Below are 18,528 nucleotides of genomic sequence, written 5' to 3'. Positions count from 1 at the left end.
AAAAATTATTCTCATTGCAAGACAGTATTTATGAGGAAGACACTGAACATCCCTTCTGGGAAGAATGGTGTTGCTGATAGGAAATTACCCGTAAAAGTTACTATAAATCATGTAGTTTTATATAGATTTATATGTATTTTATGTATTCATACAAAAATAGATCTGTATCTCTAATTATCTAGGAGATGAATGTGCAGGACAAACCTCTTGCATGGCCTCCCATCATCATGAAGGACTCGAGCAGAAGGAATCAGATCTTAGACAAGTGTTGTGCAGACTCTGGACATGGTCCCATTTCTCTTCTTTTACAGCAAAAACAGCAATGTAGCCTTCCTTTACATGCCTGACTGTTCTGCCAAAGGGCAAGCATCCCTAAGTGACACAGTATGTATTTGCTGTGGCAAAACTAGTAAAAAAGGCAAGATGTTGGAAAATGCCATCTGAAGATACCAAAATACACCTATATGGAGAATATCTTCATTTCACTCTTCCAGGGTGGCTAAAACTAACATAAAGACGATAAGACAAATATTTCTGTATGTGTATATATATAATTATTTTGCAAAACCACCCTTTCAGTTTTCTATGATATATAGGTCAACGCAGTTTTGATTAAAGGGAGTATAAATTTAATAATTTTTGTCTTCAAGGACTAAGGATTGAAAAACAAAAATTAAGCCCCTTATTTTGCTTTATCTGAAAAGCTTATGGAGTGGTGGAGATGGTCTAATTAATTTGTCTTTGTATATAGCATATGACATAAAAATCATCTGTTTTCATTATGATACATGTGTATTTTCCACTTGTTTTTACAAAATGTTATACTTTACCATTTGAGGGTATGACACTGCTAGAGCTCATGACACATGATCTGCATTACAACTCATAATTTAATACTTATTTAAATGTAGTCTAACAGAATTGCAAATTTAACTAGAGAGCACTAAGAACTATCATTTCCATCAGATTCTCTGAAATGCTTCACAATGAAAACTGATGTCATCTGCAGTTTTTAAGATAGTTAGATATTGGGTTTGTTGCTTTAATAAGTTTCCAGAATGAAATCTTCTCTAAGGTGTCATAGTTTCCTCTTTATTTAACTTGTAGAAATTCAATAATGAACAAGTTTCCAATGTCCTTTTATAAAAGTGAAAACATTAGTGTCTTACATAGGAGAATACTGACCAGACAGTAAAACAGAGCACCATATCAGATTGATCTAAAAAATATTACATTTGTATAGAATCTTAGTGAATTACCCATATCATAGTAGTTATCTTAAATATTCTAAAATTGGTGGTCCTGAAAATTGCCATGTCCTGGATTTGTTTATTCTCCAGTAAGGGCTCATTTCTTCTTTTAATTTGAAGTGAAAAATATTTTACTTCCCAAGAATTCCCTATGTTATACAATCAGCAATCCCAAAAGGTGTTAGTAGGAACAATACATGTAGGTAAGTTCAGAACAGATGCATCACTGTCCGGACCACAGTGCAATATTTTCAGTATTTGTGGAAGGTGTCAGTCTCACTTCAGTGCCTGGTAATGTTATGATGATTATTCAGGTGAAAAACACCCAAAAGGTGACTCAGTCATTGGACACAGCCACTACAGCTTCATGAGAGGGAAGTCCAGGTTAACAAACCTGATTTCCCTTTATAACAAGGTAACCCATCTAGTTCATCAAGGGAAGGTGGTTGATGTGATCTTGGATTTCAGCTAAGTTTTTGATAGTGTCTCTCACAGGATTCTTCTGGAAAATAATCCAACACACAGCTGGATAAACACATCATGTGATGGGATAGCAACTGGCTCACAAAGAGTTATAGTGAAAGGGGTGACATTGGACTCGGGTCCTGTCGTTTAGTGGGGTTCCACAGGGCTCCATTCTCGACCTTGTGTTCTTCAACATCTTCAGAAACGACTCAAGATGCAGGACTGGAAGGGATACCAAGTGAGCTTGCAGATGATACAGAACTGGGAGGATGTGTCAACTCCCAGAACAGCAGCCCTGCAGAGAGATCTCAAAAAGTTAGAGAGGTGGGCAGTGACCACCTGGGGTCAACAAATGGGGTTCAACAAAGGGCAAGTGCAGGATTCTGCTCCTGGGATGGGGCAGCCCTGGATATATGGACAGACTGGAGAATGAGATGCTGCAAAGAAGAGCTGTGGAAAGGGACCTGGGGTTTACAGCTGACAGCAAGTTGAACACGAGTCAGCAGTGCCCTGGCAGCCAGGAGGACCAGCCCTGCCCTGGGGGGTATCAGGGACAGCATCACCAGCTGGGCAAGGGAGGGGATTGTCCCACTCTGCTCTGCACTGGGGCAGCCTCACCTTGAGTGTTGGGGACAGTTTTGGGTGCCACAAAAAGATATTTTATGGCTTCTTTTTTTTTTTTTCCTTCCAGAATCTGGTAACCATTTTTTTGTGAATATGATGGATAAGATATGTGTTCAGTGAAGGAGAAGCTGGATGCCCTACAGTGAGTGCTCAAAACATTAGCTTTTATAACTGAATTCTAGGATTTCCTGGAATAAATGTATTAATTATTTCTTCAAAGCCAGGTCAAATTCAACAGTAAGAATGGTGTATGCCTCTCATTCCTAGCACTTACTAGTATTCAAAGCCAAGGAAAACTTTCTCTGAGGGCATTTTTGGGTGTGATCTCCTAAAAGGGGTAAAAACCAGATGAGAGATCTTGCTGCTAAGCCATTGTGCCAAAGATGAGATCCATTACAAGTGTTATTTTGAAAAGGAGAGCAGTTTTGTTCAGCTTGTAATTAAAAAATACCATTTAGATTGCTTAGGCTTATGTTGAGAACATTTAATTTGTACTAGCCATTCACATTGTCTATGGTTTTGATTGCAAGAGTATTTGAAATCTTGGGATTGAGTGTATTTTCTAATTTAGAAAACTGCTTCAGACATATTGCATTTCTGAATAAAAGTAAAGGTTCCTGCTTAACCTAGTAATGTTTGTTTTGGCCCTAATAGTTAGGGATCAAGGAAAATTAATGAATTACATGTTTATGATCAAGTGGATACAGAGGAGAGCTACGAAAATGATTGTAGGGCCGGAGCACTTCTGCTATGAGTAAAGGCTCAGAGTTGGGGTTGTTCAGCTGCAGAACAGAAGGCTCTGTGGAGATCTTATAGCACCTAAAGAGACCCTACAAGAGAGCTGGAAAAGGACTTTTTACCAGGGCATGTAGTGGCAGAACAAGGGGGAATGGCTTGAAGCTGAAAGTAGGTTTAGAATAGATATTGGGAAGAAATTCTTTATTGTGGTAACAGCAAGGCACTGGAACAGGTTTTCCAGAGGAGTTGTGAATGCCCCATCCCTGGAGGTGTTCAACACTGGTCTGGATGTGGCTCTGTGTGACCTGATCCAGTGGAAGAAATCTCTGTCCATAGCAGGGGGGTTGGAACTAGATGATCTTTAAGGTCCTTTTAAACCCAAACCATTCTGTGATTCTATAGAAGACGGACAGCTTATTTTTAAAAAAAATGGAGATTGACTAATAACTAATTACCAGCTAATTATTTTTGAAATGTGGAATATCAATATTAAAAAGTCCTTCATAAGTATTTATAATAATTTAAAATTAGTATGTATTTCCCTTTTTTTTAAAGAGAGCTTTAATTTTCCTTTTCAAGTTGAACACGTATGACACTTTAAATTTATTTTATTGAAGATATGTATGTAAAAAACCAGAGATTTAGGTATACATTAAGGAACAAAGAAGCAAAGACTTTCTTTGAGAAAAAGATCTTTTTCTGAATTAGATAGAAGCATATATCAGAAGATTTATTTGACAATATACCTTACCTCTGTATTGGACGATTTGCCAAAGCTAGACTCCAGATTTATGAACCAGGAAAATCAATTGCATTGATGTTTTGTGTAGATTTTAAAAATAATTTATCCTTCTGAAATAGACATCTTAGGTTTGTATGTACTCATCCAGTAGCTAGTTCAGTCTTTGTCAGTGCAAGCATTCTTGAAATTTAATTCTTGCCTTCCAGGTTTAACTAAACCCCCTAAATGCAATCAGATGATAAGCACAGCTTTCCTGAGATTGACAATAGAACGTTCATCTCTGTCACACTTGCAACTCATGTATTTCTTAGTGTGTCTACTGAGACAATCTAGGGAATTTCTTAGAGGAATAAAACCCCATCAATTCTCTAAATCTAAATCTATGCATATAGTGTAAATCATATGCTATATAGATTCCCTGTATGATGCACTGGAAGCCCAGAGCTAACACTGAAGTCATATGGACTGGAGGAACATTTCTGCTTATTGTCTAAAGCCAGGCAAAATATATTTATAGGAAATAACCAGAGTCAGTGGGAAGATGTCTACAATACTAATACAATCAGAATTAAAAAAAACTTAAACCCCAAACACCCAAAACCCTCCTAATTAAGAAGCATATTCATTTCTCATTGTATTAGAATTCTTAATTTTGTTTCTCTTCTGTTGACTACAGATCATCCAGGACAGACTGGAGATTACATTCACCCCCAACTGATTAACCCAGCACATTTTGCATTTGTACCGTGCATGGGCAGGTAGATATGGAAGGTATGACAACCCTTGGAAACCATGCTGTAGTATTCAGCTGTCTGCAAATTTCTCAGAGGGAGTTCTCCATATCGTGAAGGAACAAAACATGTTGAAGCTGAGATCTGTTGAGATGCCTCTCTAAGAGACATATGCTGCTCTTGAGGTACCTGGGTTTGATACTGACATTGGTAGTCAAGCAGAAGGCTTGCTTGGTGTGAGGCAATTTGGACAAGTAAGGAGAATAAATTGGTCCCTTAAGTAATATAGAATCCAAGTAGTGCTCATTTCAGTGAAAGGAGCCAGGAAAAAGAACAAAGGATATTTGTTGAGACAGAAAAACAGATGCAATTATCTATTTTTTACATAATTGTCATGTCAGATTTATAATTTTATACATTCCCTTTTGACAAGAAGTTGCAATGACTAGCCACATTATTTTCTTACAGTGCTCAGAAGTAAACTGCCAGTTTCAGGACAGATCTTGTCACAACTGCCTGGAAAAGAAACACATTACCAACTACAGTACAAATGCATACTACCATAGGATTTAAAATTTTTATGTGCATAAGGTGCAACCCAATTTCTTTTCACAACATAATGGTCATAGATTTAAACCTTTTGGCAGTTATAAGACAGATTTTTTTTGTTCTGTATAGTCCACAAGATCTCTCTTACAGAGAAATAATAATAAAAAAAGGGTTTAAAGATCTCAAGAGAGGTTTGAGAACCTTTTGTTTTCTATAAAATTCGAAATTTTCAACAAATAAATGTTTGTATATTGCCTGACCAAACTGGTAAAAAATAAATTGCTTTACTTGTTTTGTGATTTCCCCAGATATTCTGTGTCTCTAGTGCAGAGCTGAAGTGTTTGTTTTTCTGGGGAGTGGCACCAGTTGTGACCCAGTTGATTGTATGCACCCTGTACCTTCTCAGGTCGCTCACTCTATTGGTTTGGTGTTTGAGAAGTCCAGACGCTAATGCTCCTAATGATCAGCCATTCTTTTTGACTTTTAGTAACAAGTATTCTCATGCAGTTAATATCAAACAGAACTTTGTGCTCTACATCTGTTATTTCAAAATTCCCATTTTTGAACTCCCCTAGTCTCAAGTAAGTCGTACATTGTCTTCCTTTTTTACTGCCTACAATCTTTTCACCTACTTCCAGGGCCCCGTGATGTAAAATGTCATTTTGCCGATCTTCAGTTCCAGTGACAACTTTAATTTTACTGATTTTAATGGGCTTTTCAAATACAATCCCATAGAAGTCTCCAGTAGAAGGAGCTTTGCCCCAGAAGTACTCATCAATGCTGCTGTAAGCCTTGCTTGCCTCATAGTTTTCAAATACATTCATATTGGTGTGCAAGTTTGCAGGTGGGTTGTCCGGGATATCAAAGGATTCCTCTTCAAAATCATCATCCTTTAACTTATTTTCAGCTCCTTTGTAAGATGAGTAGTATCCCATGTGCTGGAAGAGAGATGGCTTAAAACGTATCACTTCCTTTTGAGCTAACAGCCCACGAAAGTGGATGAGCAACCAATCGCAAGGCATTTCTTGGTAAAACATCAATAGAAAATGGGCCAGGCGTGGTAGGTCATGGGAATGGTAAAGCTTTCCAATGTACCCCAGCTTGGAGAATTCCAATGTCACCCAGTAGGATCCTTCTCGTGAGGTAATTACTTTCTTAACAGCAGTCAAAAAATTCTTTGAGCAGCGAACATCATCCTCCAGCATCACATAATAGTCAGAAAGATTAGCACAAAAGTTTAGAAGGAAAGCATAATCTACATTTTGTTTTGATCGGAACTTCACGCGGTCCTCGGGGTCATTGTAATTTCTCTTAAGGCCATCCAGTACAGGATAGTAATCCTCAGGGACGTGAATAACTATTAATCTGCCCGCAATTATGTGATGTGCAAATTTCTGTGAAATATCCTGGACCATGCCTTCACACCAGGCTGAGTCAAAATCTGCCAGCTGTACTACCACTGCAATTTCTTTGAGTTCCTCATAGCTTGACTGCTCAAATATGGACTTGATGGTCTCAAGCAAGTAGTTTCCCTTTCTCCGTTTTACAGAGGATAGTCCAATTGTAAGATACCCTGTACAAAAGACAGTTCAAACAGAAACTGAGAATCTGATATTGGAAGCAATTTTATCACAAAGATATTCTCCAGAGCTGTGTTTATATTAAATAAACCTTGTGAATGGCGAAGACTGGGAAATTTGGTATGTGAGTTTATGGAGCTGCATGCGACAAAGGACATTTATTGCCTTTTCATTAGGAGGTGTGATATTGCGAGCATAATGGACATGTGGAGACTATTGTGTTAAACATTCACTTGTTTACAGCCAGGAGTAGCACTCTGGGGACAAATGCCAAAGCAGTGTGTATGTTTATGTCTTGTAGACAAAACCACATATACAATGATAAGGCTGTAAATCTGCCAAAAGAAAGGGGATTGTGAGGGGATTATTCACACCATATTTGGAAAGCAAGGAACTACCAAATGCAGCATTTCTATCATTTTAAGCCCTCTAAAAGTCTAGTTCCATCTCTGCATAACTTTACAGTTTTATGAATTTTGCATGGATAGTGATTTCTCAGTGTGTTCATTTTTAGGTGAATTTGTCTAGTTTTTCCTTGCTGGTAGTTTTTCTTCTAACCCTTTTTCAGGAGTCATCAAGCATTTTAAAGGGAACACCGTTCAATTTAGACATTATTTTAAAGTAGAACTTCTCTCCTTGCTTGTACAAATATTTTTTTAATGCTGTTATGTTCTTTCTAGACAGAGATATATCTTATAAAACATGAAATTTCATTTCTGCTGTTTTGTTGTCACTGTCATTGTATTCTTACCAGCATTCCAAATCAGAATTTTTTTCAGATGTTTGCTAATATATCTCTATTTTTGTCGCTTCTGATGAAGAAATGTTAAGACTGTGTAATTGACAATGTGTACCTAAGTTGAACCTACCCCAGCTTTCTTAAAATGTAGTCATTTGTAAAAGACTGCTCTGATAGTGATTCAGGGTTTCTCTTGAGGCTTAAGTCTGCTCAAAATGAAGTGGTACAGTGAAGCACAACCCCCAGAAGTAATTTACACTGCATACAGAGCCATTAGATTTTTCAAATCTAATTTGAACAGACTTTATAGCTTTCTGCAACTCACGTACTATTTTATTTTACCTTCTGGGCTTGGACTTCAGGGTTTTGTTTATGTATGTGAAATGGTTGATTTGGAACCCAAAGGACACCTAGGTATGGCCATATTTCACTTTTAGAGGAAAGTCTTGAACCATGTGTGAAGAATAACTAAATAGTCCATCTGCAGATGGCTGTGAGAGGAATCCTCCTTTACTGTCCCGATAAGAGCACAATTCTCCTTTTTAGCCCAGCTAAAGGAGCAAAGAGGTCCATTTGCAGCTACTGGGCTGGCAGGGTAGTGGACCTGAGGGGTGCATCTGTGTTATGCCAAGCACACTTAAGATTGGATTTACCAGTTATACAGAGATTGACAGTATGGTCTCAGAGGGTGGTTGCAGAACACCACCAGCATGTGCCTTGCTTCTGCTTCCTAAATCATCTTCCTCTTGCCTAGGAGAAGATCCATGGAATTATGCTCCCACAGACCATCCGGAGGCTGCCTGCAGGGCATCTACAAGTCAGGCAGAAGGTAATCAGGCTGCTAGGTCTGGACTAGAGGCCACACAAGAATGGCCACTAACTCTCTTGAGACTGTCACTGCTTAACTCAGCCTCTCTTGCATAGAAATACCACAGGGACTATTTTTAGATTGCCTCATTTTGCAATATTCAAATTGCAGTTACTTACTTTTCCTTGGCAAAGGTGTTCCAGCTAGGTAGCGATAGGAAATGTTTATAGATCCTGAGAAATTAGACAAATCTTTAAAACTGTGAACATAACGCTCTGGGTTGAGCTGGTGTGTGGCTGTCTCTCTGATTAATTGCTTGTCCCCTTCCTATTAGCAGGAAAACAAAAATAACAAAAAAGGGAGAGAGAGAGAAACACATTTGTAAATGTCAGTTAGAGAGGAAACATGGACAGGAAGGTTTCCAAGAATAACATTTTTCAGTTTCAGTTTTCATGAAAGCATGTAGATGTCACCTCATTTAAAACAAAAACAAAAAAGCAAACAAAAACTCCACAAACGAACAGGCATTGCTGAATATCATACATTTTGACTACAGAAAATCTACCATAAACCTTCAGATTACAATAAAAGAAAAAGAAAAAAAAATACTTTGCATAAAACTCTGGAAAGGTAGAAAATATTAAATTATTGGCCAAAAAAATGCTGTGGTATTCAAAAGAGGGATAAGAAAATATCACTCAGCAACAGATAGGATAACTTTCACAGATGTAAAAACACAGAAGATTTTTAAAAAATGTTTCTGTGATTAAAAAATATACCAAAACTGCTGCAAAGGAAAGACAAATCTAGATTCTGGCATCTGGCTCATTTTGAGAATTTTTCTCATTTTTCTGAGAAGCTTTGACTCAGATTTGCAATAAGAAGAAATGCATGTGATCATGCAGACAGTAAAAGTTTCTCTGAATTTGGAGAACATTTTTGATGGCATAGTCAAAATGTACATTTATCACCACACCTCCTCTTCATTCCTCCTTCTTCAGTCCTCTTCCAAGAGGCTTCCCTAGTGATAGTAAAGGCACAGAAGGGAAAGAGTGGCTTCATCAGTAGTGCCCTACCCATAATGTCACTTGGGCCTCAGGGAAAGTCTGCTCCTCAGTCCTTAAGAGAAGAGAAAATATCTAACAGCTCATGAAGACTGTATTTAAATGTAGGAATGCTTATTTAATTTATGTGGTTTGATTTTAGTCTGATGACAGGCACATGAGTGAATGAGTTTGTTTCTTCTGATGTATGCAATATGTTAATGCACTAAAACTTTGGGATCTGTCATTAAATGAGAGCATTGTGCAGTCATAGTACTGCTGCTAACTGAAACAACCACAGAAACAGTAAACAGTGCTCATATTTAATGGCATAAATATTAAAAATGTGTCAAAGCTATATTTTATAGCACAAATAAATCTTTCTGTAAACTGATCTTACATTCATTTATAGTTCATTGTTTTTCTTGCACAGAAGTAGTAAAAAAATCCACTTCTGAGCTTAGTAAAGATCTTTGGCAGACATCCAGGGGCATCTACCTGCACTGTTATGCTCTCTTGATCTTCAGTGTCTCTTAAGTAATTTCTCTCAAGTGCTTATGTACCACTTTGCATTTGCTCATAAATTATGAGAGGAAATTTGATGATCAAGTTCAAGATTAAAATGTAACTTGATGATCTTGAAAGAAAATACACCAAAACTTGAGGAGATTTTCCATTAAAAATGTCAGGTGGAAAAGAAAAAAGGCTGGTCCAAAAACTTTCTTTTTTCAAAACCTTTCTTTAATATCTGAGAAGCAAACAAAACATTGTGTCATGGGTTCCAGAATGGAGCACCAAAATTCCTTGTTTCATAAGGTCTTGGAATGGAAGCTTATTCTGCTGGCTGAGGTTTTGCTACATAAAATTTTTAGAAATAGACAATGTCAGAAGAAAATGTTTTGATTTTAACAAGCAAAATATCTAAACTGACCACAAAAATTTTCCTTTTTTGCCCCCTCTTTAATAAATGGCTTTTGTGGCTAACATTTCTTTTTAATAGCTGCTCTTTCATTCTTTTGTTGAATGACGGGCAAAACAGATATCTGGATTTTTTTCAAAAGATTAAAATCTGTTTCTTTTATCTCTGACTATGTAGAGGTCAGTGAAGCTGAGTAGCTTGATTAACTCTTCTTGGTTTTCTTCTCTAGCTTTTCCTAGAATGGTTTTGGCTTTCTTCTGTTAACTAAACTCTTACTTGCATTCCAGTGTTTGCTGGGAGATTCATGTGGGTGCCATAGGATGAAGTGCCACAGTTCTCCACCCTTTATGAAGATGCCCTGCTCTGCTTAGGATGCTGTGTCAATTACAATAGTGTAATTCTTTGCATATTGCCCAAAACAGTGATTAGTATTCATAGAAGAGCACAGAACACATGCTTCACTTACAATCCACTTACAACTCTGAGTAGGTAGAAGACTCCCTTGTGAATATGGTGATATCTGGTATATTTTAGCTTAATATGTCTTCAAAATGCTTGATCAAATGCAGTTCATACATTGCAGATGAACCACCTTAAACTGCTTTTCTAATACACATGTATCAGCACTGCATAACTGCATGTCCTCCACCCAATATACTTCAGTTATTTTGCCACATGGGCCCTTACTTTCCATTTCTGCAGCAAATGCCCTGCAGAAAACAGTGAAGGGATTCTCTGGATAATTTGAGGAAAACCAGAAAGTTTCTCTTCTCCCTTCTTAGGGTTTACCAAAATGAATGTCATTTTAATACTCTAACTCTTTGAAAAAGACACTTGCGTTACATCTGGTGCCAGAGACACCAGCACCACAAGCCCTTGCACAGCCTGAGACTGTGAGGAGGAACTCTGGCTCAGTTGTCTTCCCTCTAACAGTTACCTTAGTCCAGCAGGAGATGGGCTGCAAATTAGGGCTCTGAGGAATTTCAGATTTTCATTCCCTGAGGGAAACTGGTTAGCCTGCTGTGCTCAAAAGCTTTTCCCAAGTGTATTTCTCTTCACCACAAACAGTGAAATTGCTCATCTTTTACCTCAGCAGAGAAAACACTCCAGACAGGGTGTGTTTGGAGCTGTCAGACAGGGTCAGGAAGCTTGAGAATAAAACTAAATAAATAAGTTGAAAAGTCAACATCCTAACGCACTTGAAAAACACTTGATGGACCATAAAGGTATCAAGAGACCTGGAAGAACTCTCAGGAGACTTGGCAAGAGACTTGGCTGAGAGCTGCATGAATGCAAACATGCCAGAACTGTGATGAGAGAAGCAATGAAAGAGAGTGAATTTATAAAAGGTGGCAGGGAGGGGGAAAGAGAAATTAAGAAAAAGACATGGAGCCATCTGGGGAGCTGGCAAATAGGCAGGAAGATTTCAAAAACAAGCCAAGAGGAACACCATTAGCAATGATAATAAAAACACTTTCAGAAACATCTGGGAGACTTTGAAGCAATTATTGAACAGAGAAGAAACATTAGGGAAAATGCCACTAGGAAAAAAAAGTGATAAGTCAGATCAAATTTTATCATAACCAAGAAAAGTTAAATAAAAAAGTGAAAAACCTTTGTGGTACACAAAGAAATACATCTGTAATGGAGTAACATGCTACAAGAATGGGTTATCTTTTCAATGGCCTAAAAAAGTACTAGCATAATATTCATATTGTAAATATTTACAGTACTGTTATAACTAATTTTATAATTATAATATTTTAAATTAAAATAATGATGACTGTATATATGGTTCTGATAATAACATAAGGATTTTACTGCTTGTGTATTACACTTTTTGACATACTATTATGTTTCTTTTCAGATGCAAATGAGATCAGAATTCACACTTCAAAATATTGGAAAATCCATACTGTCCCCATTCAATTCAAGATAAAGACAGCACTATCTAGTCATATCACAATATAACAAAGTCTGTTTAGCCATTTTACTACTTGCAAGATTCAGTTTTCCACCGCTATGATTTTTTACTGGGCCCAGTCCAATCTCCAAAGAACTGGAAATTCAATCCATTAATTGAGTCTCCAGGGCTCACTTGGCATTCAGCACTGAAACACCCCTAGGTTACACATAAACCATAGAGTTGTGCTATGTTGCCAGTAGCTTATTTGTTGAAATTCCTAACATAAATATTTCCAGAATTTTTTCCAAAATCATAAACTTACATTAGGTTTCATTTGTCTAATTTTTAATGTTGTAGTACTGAACACATCAGACTAAAATCTGAGTTACAAAAAGTAGGAAACACAAAAAATAAACTCACTAAAATGAAATTATTTATGCAAAGAGCTTGAAGTAGATAAAATGGGTGTAAATTTTCTTTTATAATTTTATTTCTATAATAGCATTTAATGCAGTGTTCAGAGGTGAGATTTTCAGCATATACAAAACATGTTGAAAAACAGCTCACACAAATAGTTCAGATGTAGTTTATCCTCAACAATTTATCATTTTACTAGGGGTGTTTTACTGTTTTGTTTTTTCAGGATCAATTCTTTGCAACTTACCAAAACATAACTATCCTCAATGTACAAGTTCATGAAGAGCAAGCAAACAACAAGGATTCCTAAGAACGACACTGCTGATCGTTTCCGCAAGCATCTCATTTTATCAAAATATTTCAAGTTGTGTCTCGTGAAGAACTGCATACGGTAGTGTCACCTATAAATAAAACCACAGTATTACAAGAATGGTCCACCTGATAAGCAACCTGATAAGCATGACAACAACTAAACTTACCTTCAGATAAATCAAATCCCTTCAAACTTACATAGACCGCACTTTCAGGCAGAATCAACTTCATTTAAGCATTGTCATCCTAAGGTTGACAATGCTTAAATGAACTAAGCTTCCCCTTTTTTTTTTTTAATTGGTGTCAGTAAAGAAAGAACACATACCCACTGTCATACCCATTTTAAAGTGGTCTTATGATGGATGTCACTGTGGCAGGAGTGCATCAACAGTTTAGTTTGCTATGCTTAACTGTCAGATCCCAGCTTGGTGGCTAGAGATGATGCTGCACATTGTTCCCCCATGTACTTGTGTCTCCTCCCAACAACAGACCAGGTCAGCCAGCAAGGAGGAAATTATTGCACGACTCAGTGTTGTTACCAGTAGAAGAATTCTGTATGCCAGAGCTTCCAGGCACAAAAAAGGTAATTTCTCTGAAGTGAAAAAGTACTAGTAAGACTGTACAATATCTCTTAGAATTTTTCCATCAAAGTACAGAGGCCCAAGGTTAAGTGGAGGTATTATTTCCATCTTCAGAAGAAAAGTGGGTCTCCACCTCCATGAGACACATCTAAGCAGAGTATTGAGAAATCCTTTCCAACCCAATTAGATAAATCAAATAAGGGTGGCACAGAGATCATGAAGCCCCTCAATATTTCTGGTAAAGATCAAGAAAGAGGACTGTCTAGTCATATTCTAATGTTGCATATTCCTTTTAGTTATTTTACTCTGGAAAACAAGATAAATGCTGTTCTTGTCCACCAAATTGTAGCACTAACCTGTGTAGGACTGTATGTGTTTGAACAAGATTTGGCCCTAAATAAAAGATCTCACTGCCCAAACTCTGAAGGACTATTAAAAAAACAGCAGACTACAAACTTATTATTTATCTATTATGTTCTTACTCATAATTTGATTATTTTCCACAGCAATTCATGATTTTTCAATTGAATTTAATGTATAGAAATTATAAACAAATGAAGACTTTAAAGCTAGGCTATGTGAAGTCGTAAAAAACACGACACGTGCAATGGTTAAAATCTGCACTTAAATACCTTCATTTTTGAAAGTGTTGAACATCTACACTGATACAAAATAGGAGATATTAGGAGTTCCATAAATGATTTGTCATGTCATATAGAAAATTTTCTGTCCTAATAACAAAAAATCTAGCAAGCACAAAATCCAATGTATATTTGTTTTGCCAAACTGAATAAACACATTTAACAGTATAAAATATGAGTCCATTATACTCCAGAGAACCAGGAGGTAAATATATAAAATATTTGTAATGCAATTGGTAATTGCAAGGAATCTATAGATTTGAAATGAACTGCAGTAAATGGAGGCTGGTTGTACACCGAATGCTTTTATATTCACTATGTTGAGAGTAAAACCAGTTTACAGGCTGCATGAAGAAAAAAAAGAATTCAGTAACAATATATATTTTTGGGTCTTTATTTAGAGTGAGATGAACTAAAAAACCCTGATTATTCTGAAGCTGAAAACCCCAGTGCAGATATTTTTTAAAGCTACAGCAAAGATTTCATTTTTCTTAATATCTAAGGACATTGAAAATAAACCTCAGGAAGGAGGTGCTAAAGACATAAATTTCTAAATACTTAGCCTCCCTGTACCCCTGCAACTCCCTGTGACAGCACAGTTGTTGCTAGTTGTCTGTGGATCCAGCAGGCTGTTGTGGAAATCAAAGGTTGCCCCCATTTTAGAAAAGACTGTGTTACACATATGATTTGGTTTTCATTTTTATTTCATTAGTTTTGTTGGTTTTTTTTTGTTTCCTTCTCCCTTGCCCCCTCCCTTCTTCTCACACTACAATGACTGATTTTCAAACCACTACACTCTTTTAAAAACCAGTCAGAGGATCACTGGATGGTTTAAATACTGACAATTCTCATATTAGTGGCATTAACTGTTCTGACTATTGAAAATGCAGTTAGTCTGGGTTAGAGTGCTTGCAGTTGCTGTCAGCATATTACATTTCCCTTGGGTTAAAAAAACCAAACCAAACCAAACCAAAAAAAACCAACAAAACTTGGAAATAAATAAATAAATAAATGTATTTTTTTCAGTCACAGGATGAATATATGTGACATATTTGCTCTCTGGATTGTGGTGTTACACAGGCACCCCCTCAGGTGCCCTGAGCCACCTGTCTGAAGTCCCCAAGGGCGTGGAAGGGGCTTAGAACTGTATTTCCTGGTCATACTGTATGAGATCATTCCTATGTTGGGTTAGGAATAAATACAGAGGGAATTACATAGGGGAGGCCAGAGGAAGTGTCATGACCAGAAGGGATGTGCAGAGAGAGGAGGGCACAGTACAGTCAGCGCTCAGAGCACACCCCCATTGCTAGTGCAGGTGGCACACGAAGCCTTCACATCTCTGTTTGCATGCAGAAACTTCTGGAAGCACAACATCGTGCCAGGGGGGATCTTTGTTCATCCGATCTCTCGGTAGGCCCATGCCAGGTAAGGGCAGGGAAGGCGGGAGGCCCCAGGGAGGGCGGGTGCCGTCAGGGGCAGGCTGTGGCACCGCTGGTGACAACACCAGGTGGCAGCGCAGGCCCGCCCGTGCCAGCCCAGCCTGCTGCTCGCCGGAGCCGGAGGCCGGAGCTGGGCTGCAGGGGCTGCTTCACCTCCATGCACCGTAAGCCCTTGGTGCAGGATTCCTTACATCTTCCTCTAGCATCTCTGTATCCAGTCTGTGCGTTGCATTTTTTCTTTCTTTCTTTTTTTTTTTTTTTAGGTAATGTCATTCACCTTTTCAAAAATAGTCTCAGAATTTCCTGCAGCGAGACCCCTGATTTTGTTTAAGACCATTTGAGCAGAACGTTCACCATTACTAAAAATCTTTGATATTGGAAAAAAGGTTCCAATTCATAATTCAATTCTGAAGGCACAGCTTTGCTTGAAGATTTTATGCCTTCATTATTCATGCATAATTAAGTAGCTATCAGAATGGTATAAATGCAATTTGTTTCATAAAGCTGGCATGAAGCAGTTAAACAAAATAATTAATAAACATGTATAAATTATAAATCTTTTCCTTTCTAGATGAAATGTGTGGCTTTTCTCAGTCTCTAGAGAGGGAACTTGTAAGATCACAGATCTCTATGTACATGTATGAGCTGCTATCAGACACACATATGCAGTTTTACATGGTAATGTGAAATTATAATTCCTTTGACTTTCTAAAACAACACACAGTGAAGAGGTGGTGAGCCAAACAATGCAATGACATACTTTTACAGTGGGTAGATGCTGTTCTTTATAGGATCTACAAAGGTGTGAAATCTGTGTAAAAGGTCAAGAATTGATTTTCACATGACACCGTGAGGTTTTCTCTTGCAGAATTTGTGACACTCAGAAGAATTTTAACTTTTTTTTAAAAAAAAGTAAATCCCAAATGACCATCCAGAAGGACTGTTTTTAATAAGGCAAGTCATTGAAACCAAAAATTGAAATGAAAATATTTAAATTTATGTCTATTAAAATTTTATGACAAATTTTAAGTTGGATTTTAATATGGCTATTCCCAAGAGGAAAAAATTAGAGTAAGTTTTTTTTTCCTTATTTTCCTTTCTTCGGAGAAAAAGACTTTTTGCCATTCATAGAATAATTTCTCTAATTCATGTACACTCACTCTAGTAAAAAATTTTATATTTGATCCACTCTAATTCTTCATCACTTTCTGATAATGCTAAGGATTTGTGCTTTGTCCTGCTTTTAGAGATTATCACTTACTTTCCTTATATATTTCCTCCATAGACAGATACAAAAAAAGGCTCTGTGGTGTTACTTTACCCTTAAGGATACCTACACAAGTTAAGGACTTAGCCATACCCCTAACCAGTACAGTTAATCTGCTTGTATCTACAGCTGTACAGGCTGTAGAGCAACAAGGTCATCTTTGTATTATATTCTGGTCTGCTTGAGTGCTGTGCCCCAGCAGCTCAAAACAAGTTGCTTATTTAGAGAGGCACTGGTGGCTGTGAGAAATGGCAACTGAATTATTTTAATATTTTAACATTTTAAAATGAGACATGTAGATTTACCTGTCACTGTAGAGTTCATTTTCCAGGAGGTGGAGCTGATCTACTGCCACATGTATTATATGAGATAATAGAAAAATATCTTTGGATTATTAAAACCCTTGTGAACTTTATTGCAATCTCTGATTTGACAGAGACACGCAGAAGCCGGAACTTTATTCCTCAGTTTTGTGATATAACATTCTATCACTTACTGAACTGCTTTACTTGCAGTTCTTAATGCTTATCCAATGTGTTTTTCATTTTTCCTTTTTGGAAGGCTGCACACAATACCTCAAGAATTACATTCAGTTATCTTTATAAAGTCACAAAGGAAACACTTCTAAAAAAAAGAAAGGGAAAAGCCCCAAAACAAATCAGATTTTTTACATGGTTATTATTAAATTTTTCATGTACCATGATTTTCTTATGCAAGAATAACAAAATTGAACCCTAAATTGTGATGTAGAATTGAGCTACAGAGGATAGTGTAGAGCATTGTAATGGATAGGTTATTCCATAGGGCTTAGATAGACTCCCAGGCAGATTCACTGCCTTACTGAAAGCTTGAATGTACACATAAAAATGTTTAAGGCTGACAGGCAGGATGTTCGCTGCCACTGGCAGCAGGGCAATAAAAACTAGTTTGAAGGAAAGGAAAGTTTAACTCAGAATGAGGCTAACAAATCCAGAGGAGTTCAGGTTCTCAACTAATCATAAGTAGATTGTGTGGGTACACATGCTTAAATAAATGGTTTAAAGATGATTATATTGTCTGAAATCTGGGTTCTTGATACAGGAGGTTAAAAAGTGGAGATATATTAGTAGGCAGATTACTCAAAAGTGGCACTGAAGAAAGGATGGGCTAAAGAAGTAGGTTTTAGAAGAGAATTTGAAAGGCATAATTATCCTTGATCCACAGAAAGGGAAACGTAATTTCAAACACTAATGTAGCATACAGATATATACAGACCCCAACAGTTTTGGAAAAGGGATCAGAGTTTAGGAGGAGACAGATGATTCAGCTGAGTCAAGGTACTGAACAATGAAGAAAAGCAAAAAGCTTAAATTCAAAGCAGGTGTTGGTGGATGAAGTGTCTTTCCTGTCTGACAGCTTCAGAATGATATAAAATGGAGTAAAATACTCTGGCTGTAACATTCTGAGCAAAATGTAATTCATTTCTTCTGGCATGGAATAGTCAAGTCTAATCAAGGGGAAGAGATGACTAAGAAGTATGAAGTTGCATTGACTTACGTGGTAAAGCACTATCTAATCTATCATTGGATGGATGGCTGTATACCACTGGATTTATTTTATCAAGTACTTGTAGTGTAAAATATGAGTTTTAGAAAAACTATATAGACAGTGAGTTAATGGCATGTGGAAAAAGCTGGAAGATAAGAAAAACATAACAAAGAAATCTGAAATAACCCTGAATTTCTGCTCCACAGAGACAAAGCAAAGAGTCAAATAAAACAGCATTGGTATGAAGAGA

At 37.1% G+C, this 18,528-nt stretch overlaps 1 protein-coding gene across 1 annotated transcript in view; it reads right to left on the bottom strand.

Annotated features, from left to right (window-relative positions):
• Window positions 1–1,076: 1,076 nt before the first annotated feature.
• The window catches only part of MGAT4C (MGAT4 family member C), a 202,971-nt gene continuing 185,519 nt past the window's right edge, over window positions 1,077–18,528 (bottom strand). The window contains 4 exon segments of the mRNA XM_071423321.1: window positions 1,077–6,672; window positions 8,406–8,553; window positions 12,759–12,885; window positions 12,887–12,912. Coding sequence (XP_071279422.1) covers window positions 5,516–6,672; window positions 8,406–8,553; window positions 12,759–12,885; window positions 12,887–12,912 — 1,458 coding nt within the window. The 3' untranslated portion in view covers window positions 1,077–5,515.

This window comes from Agelaius tricolor, unplaced genomic scaffold, assembly GCF_023055355.1.
Source record: "Agelaius tricolor isolate 1412-34295 unplaced genomic scaffold, bAgeTri1.0.p SCAF_3, whole genome shotgun sequence".
NCBI classification, from domain to species: Eukaryota; Metazoa; Chordata; class Aves; order Passeriformes; family Icteridae; genus Agelaius; species Agelaius tricolor.
This window is presented reverse-complemented; position numbering and strand designations above follow the sequence as displayed.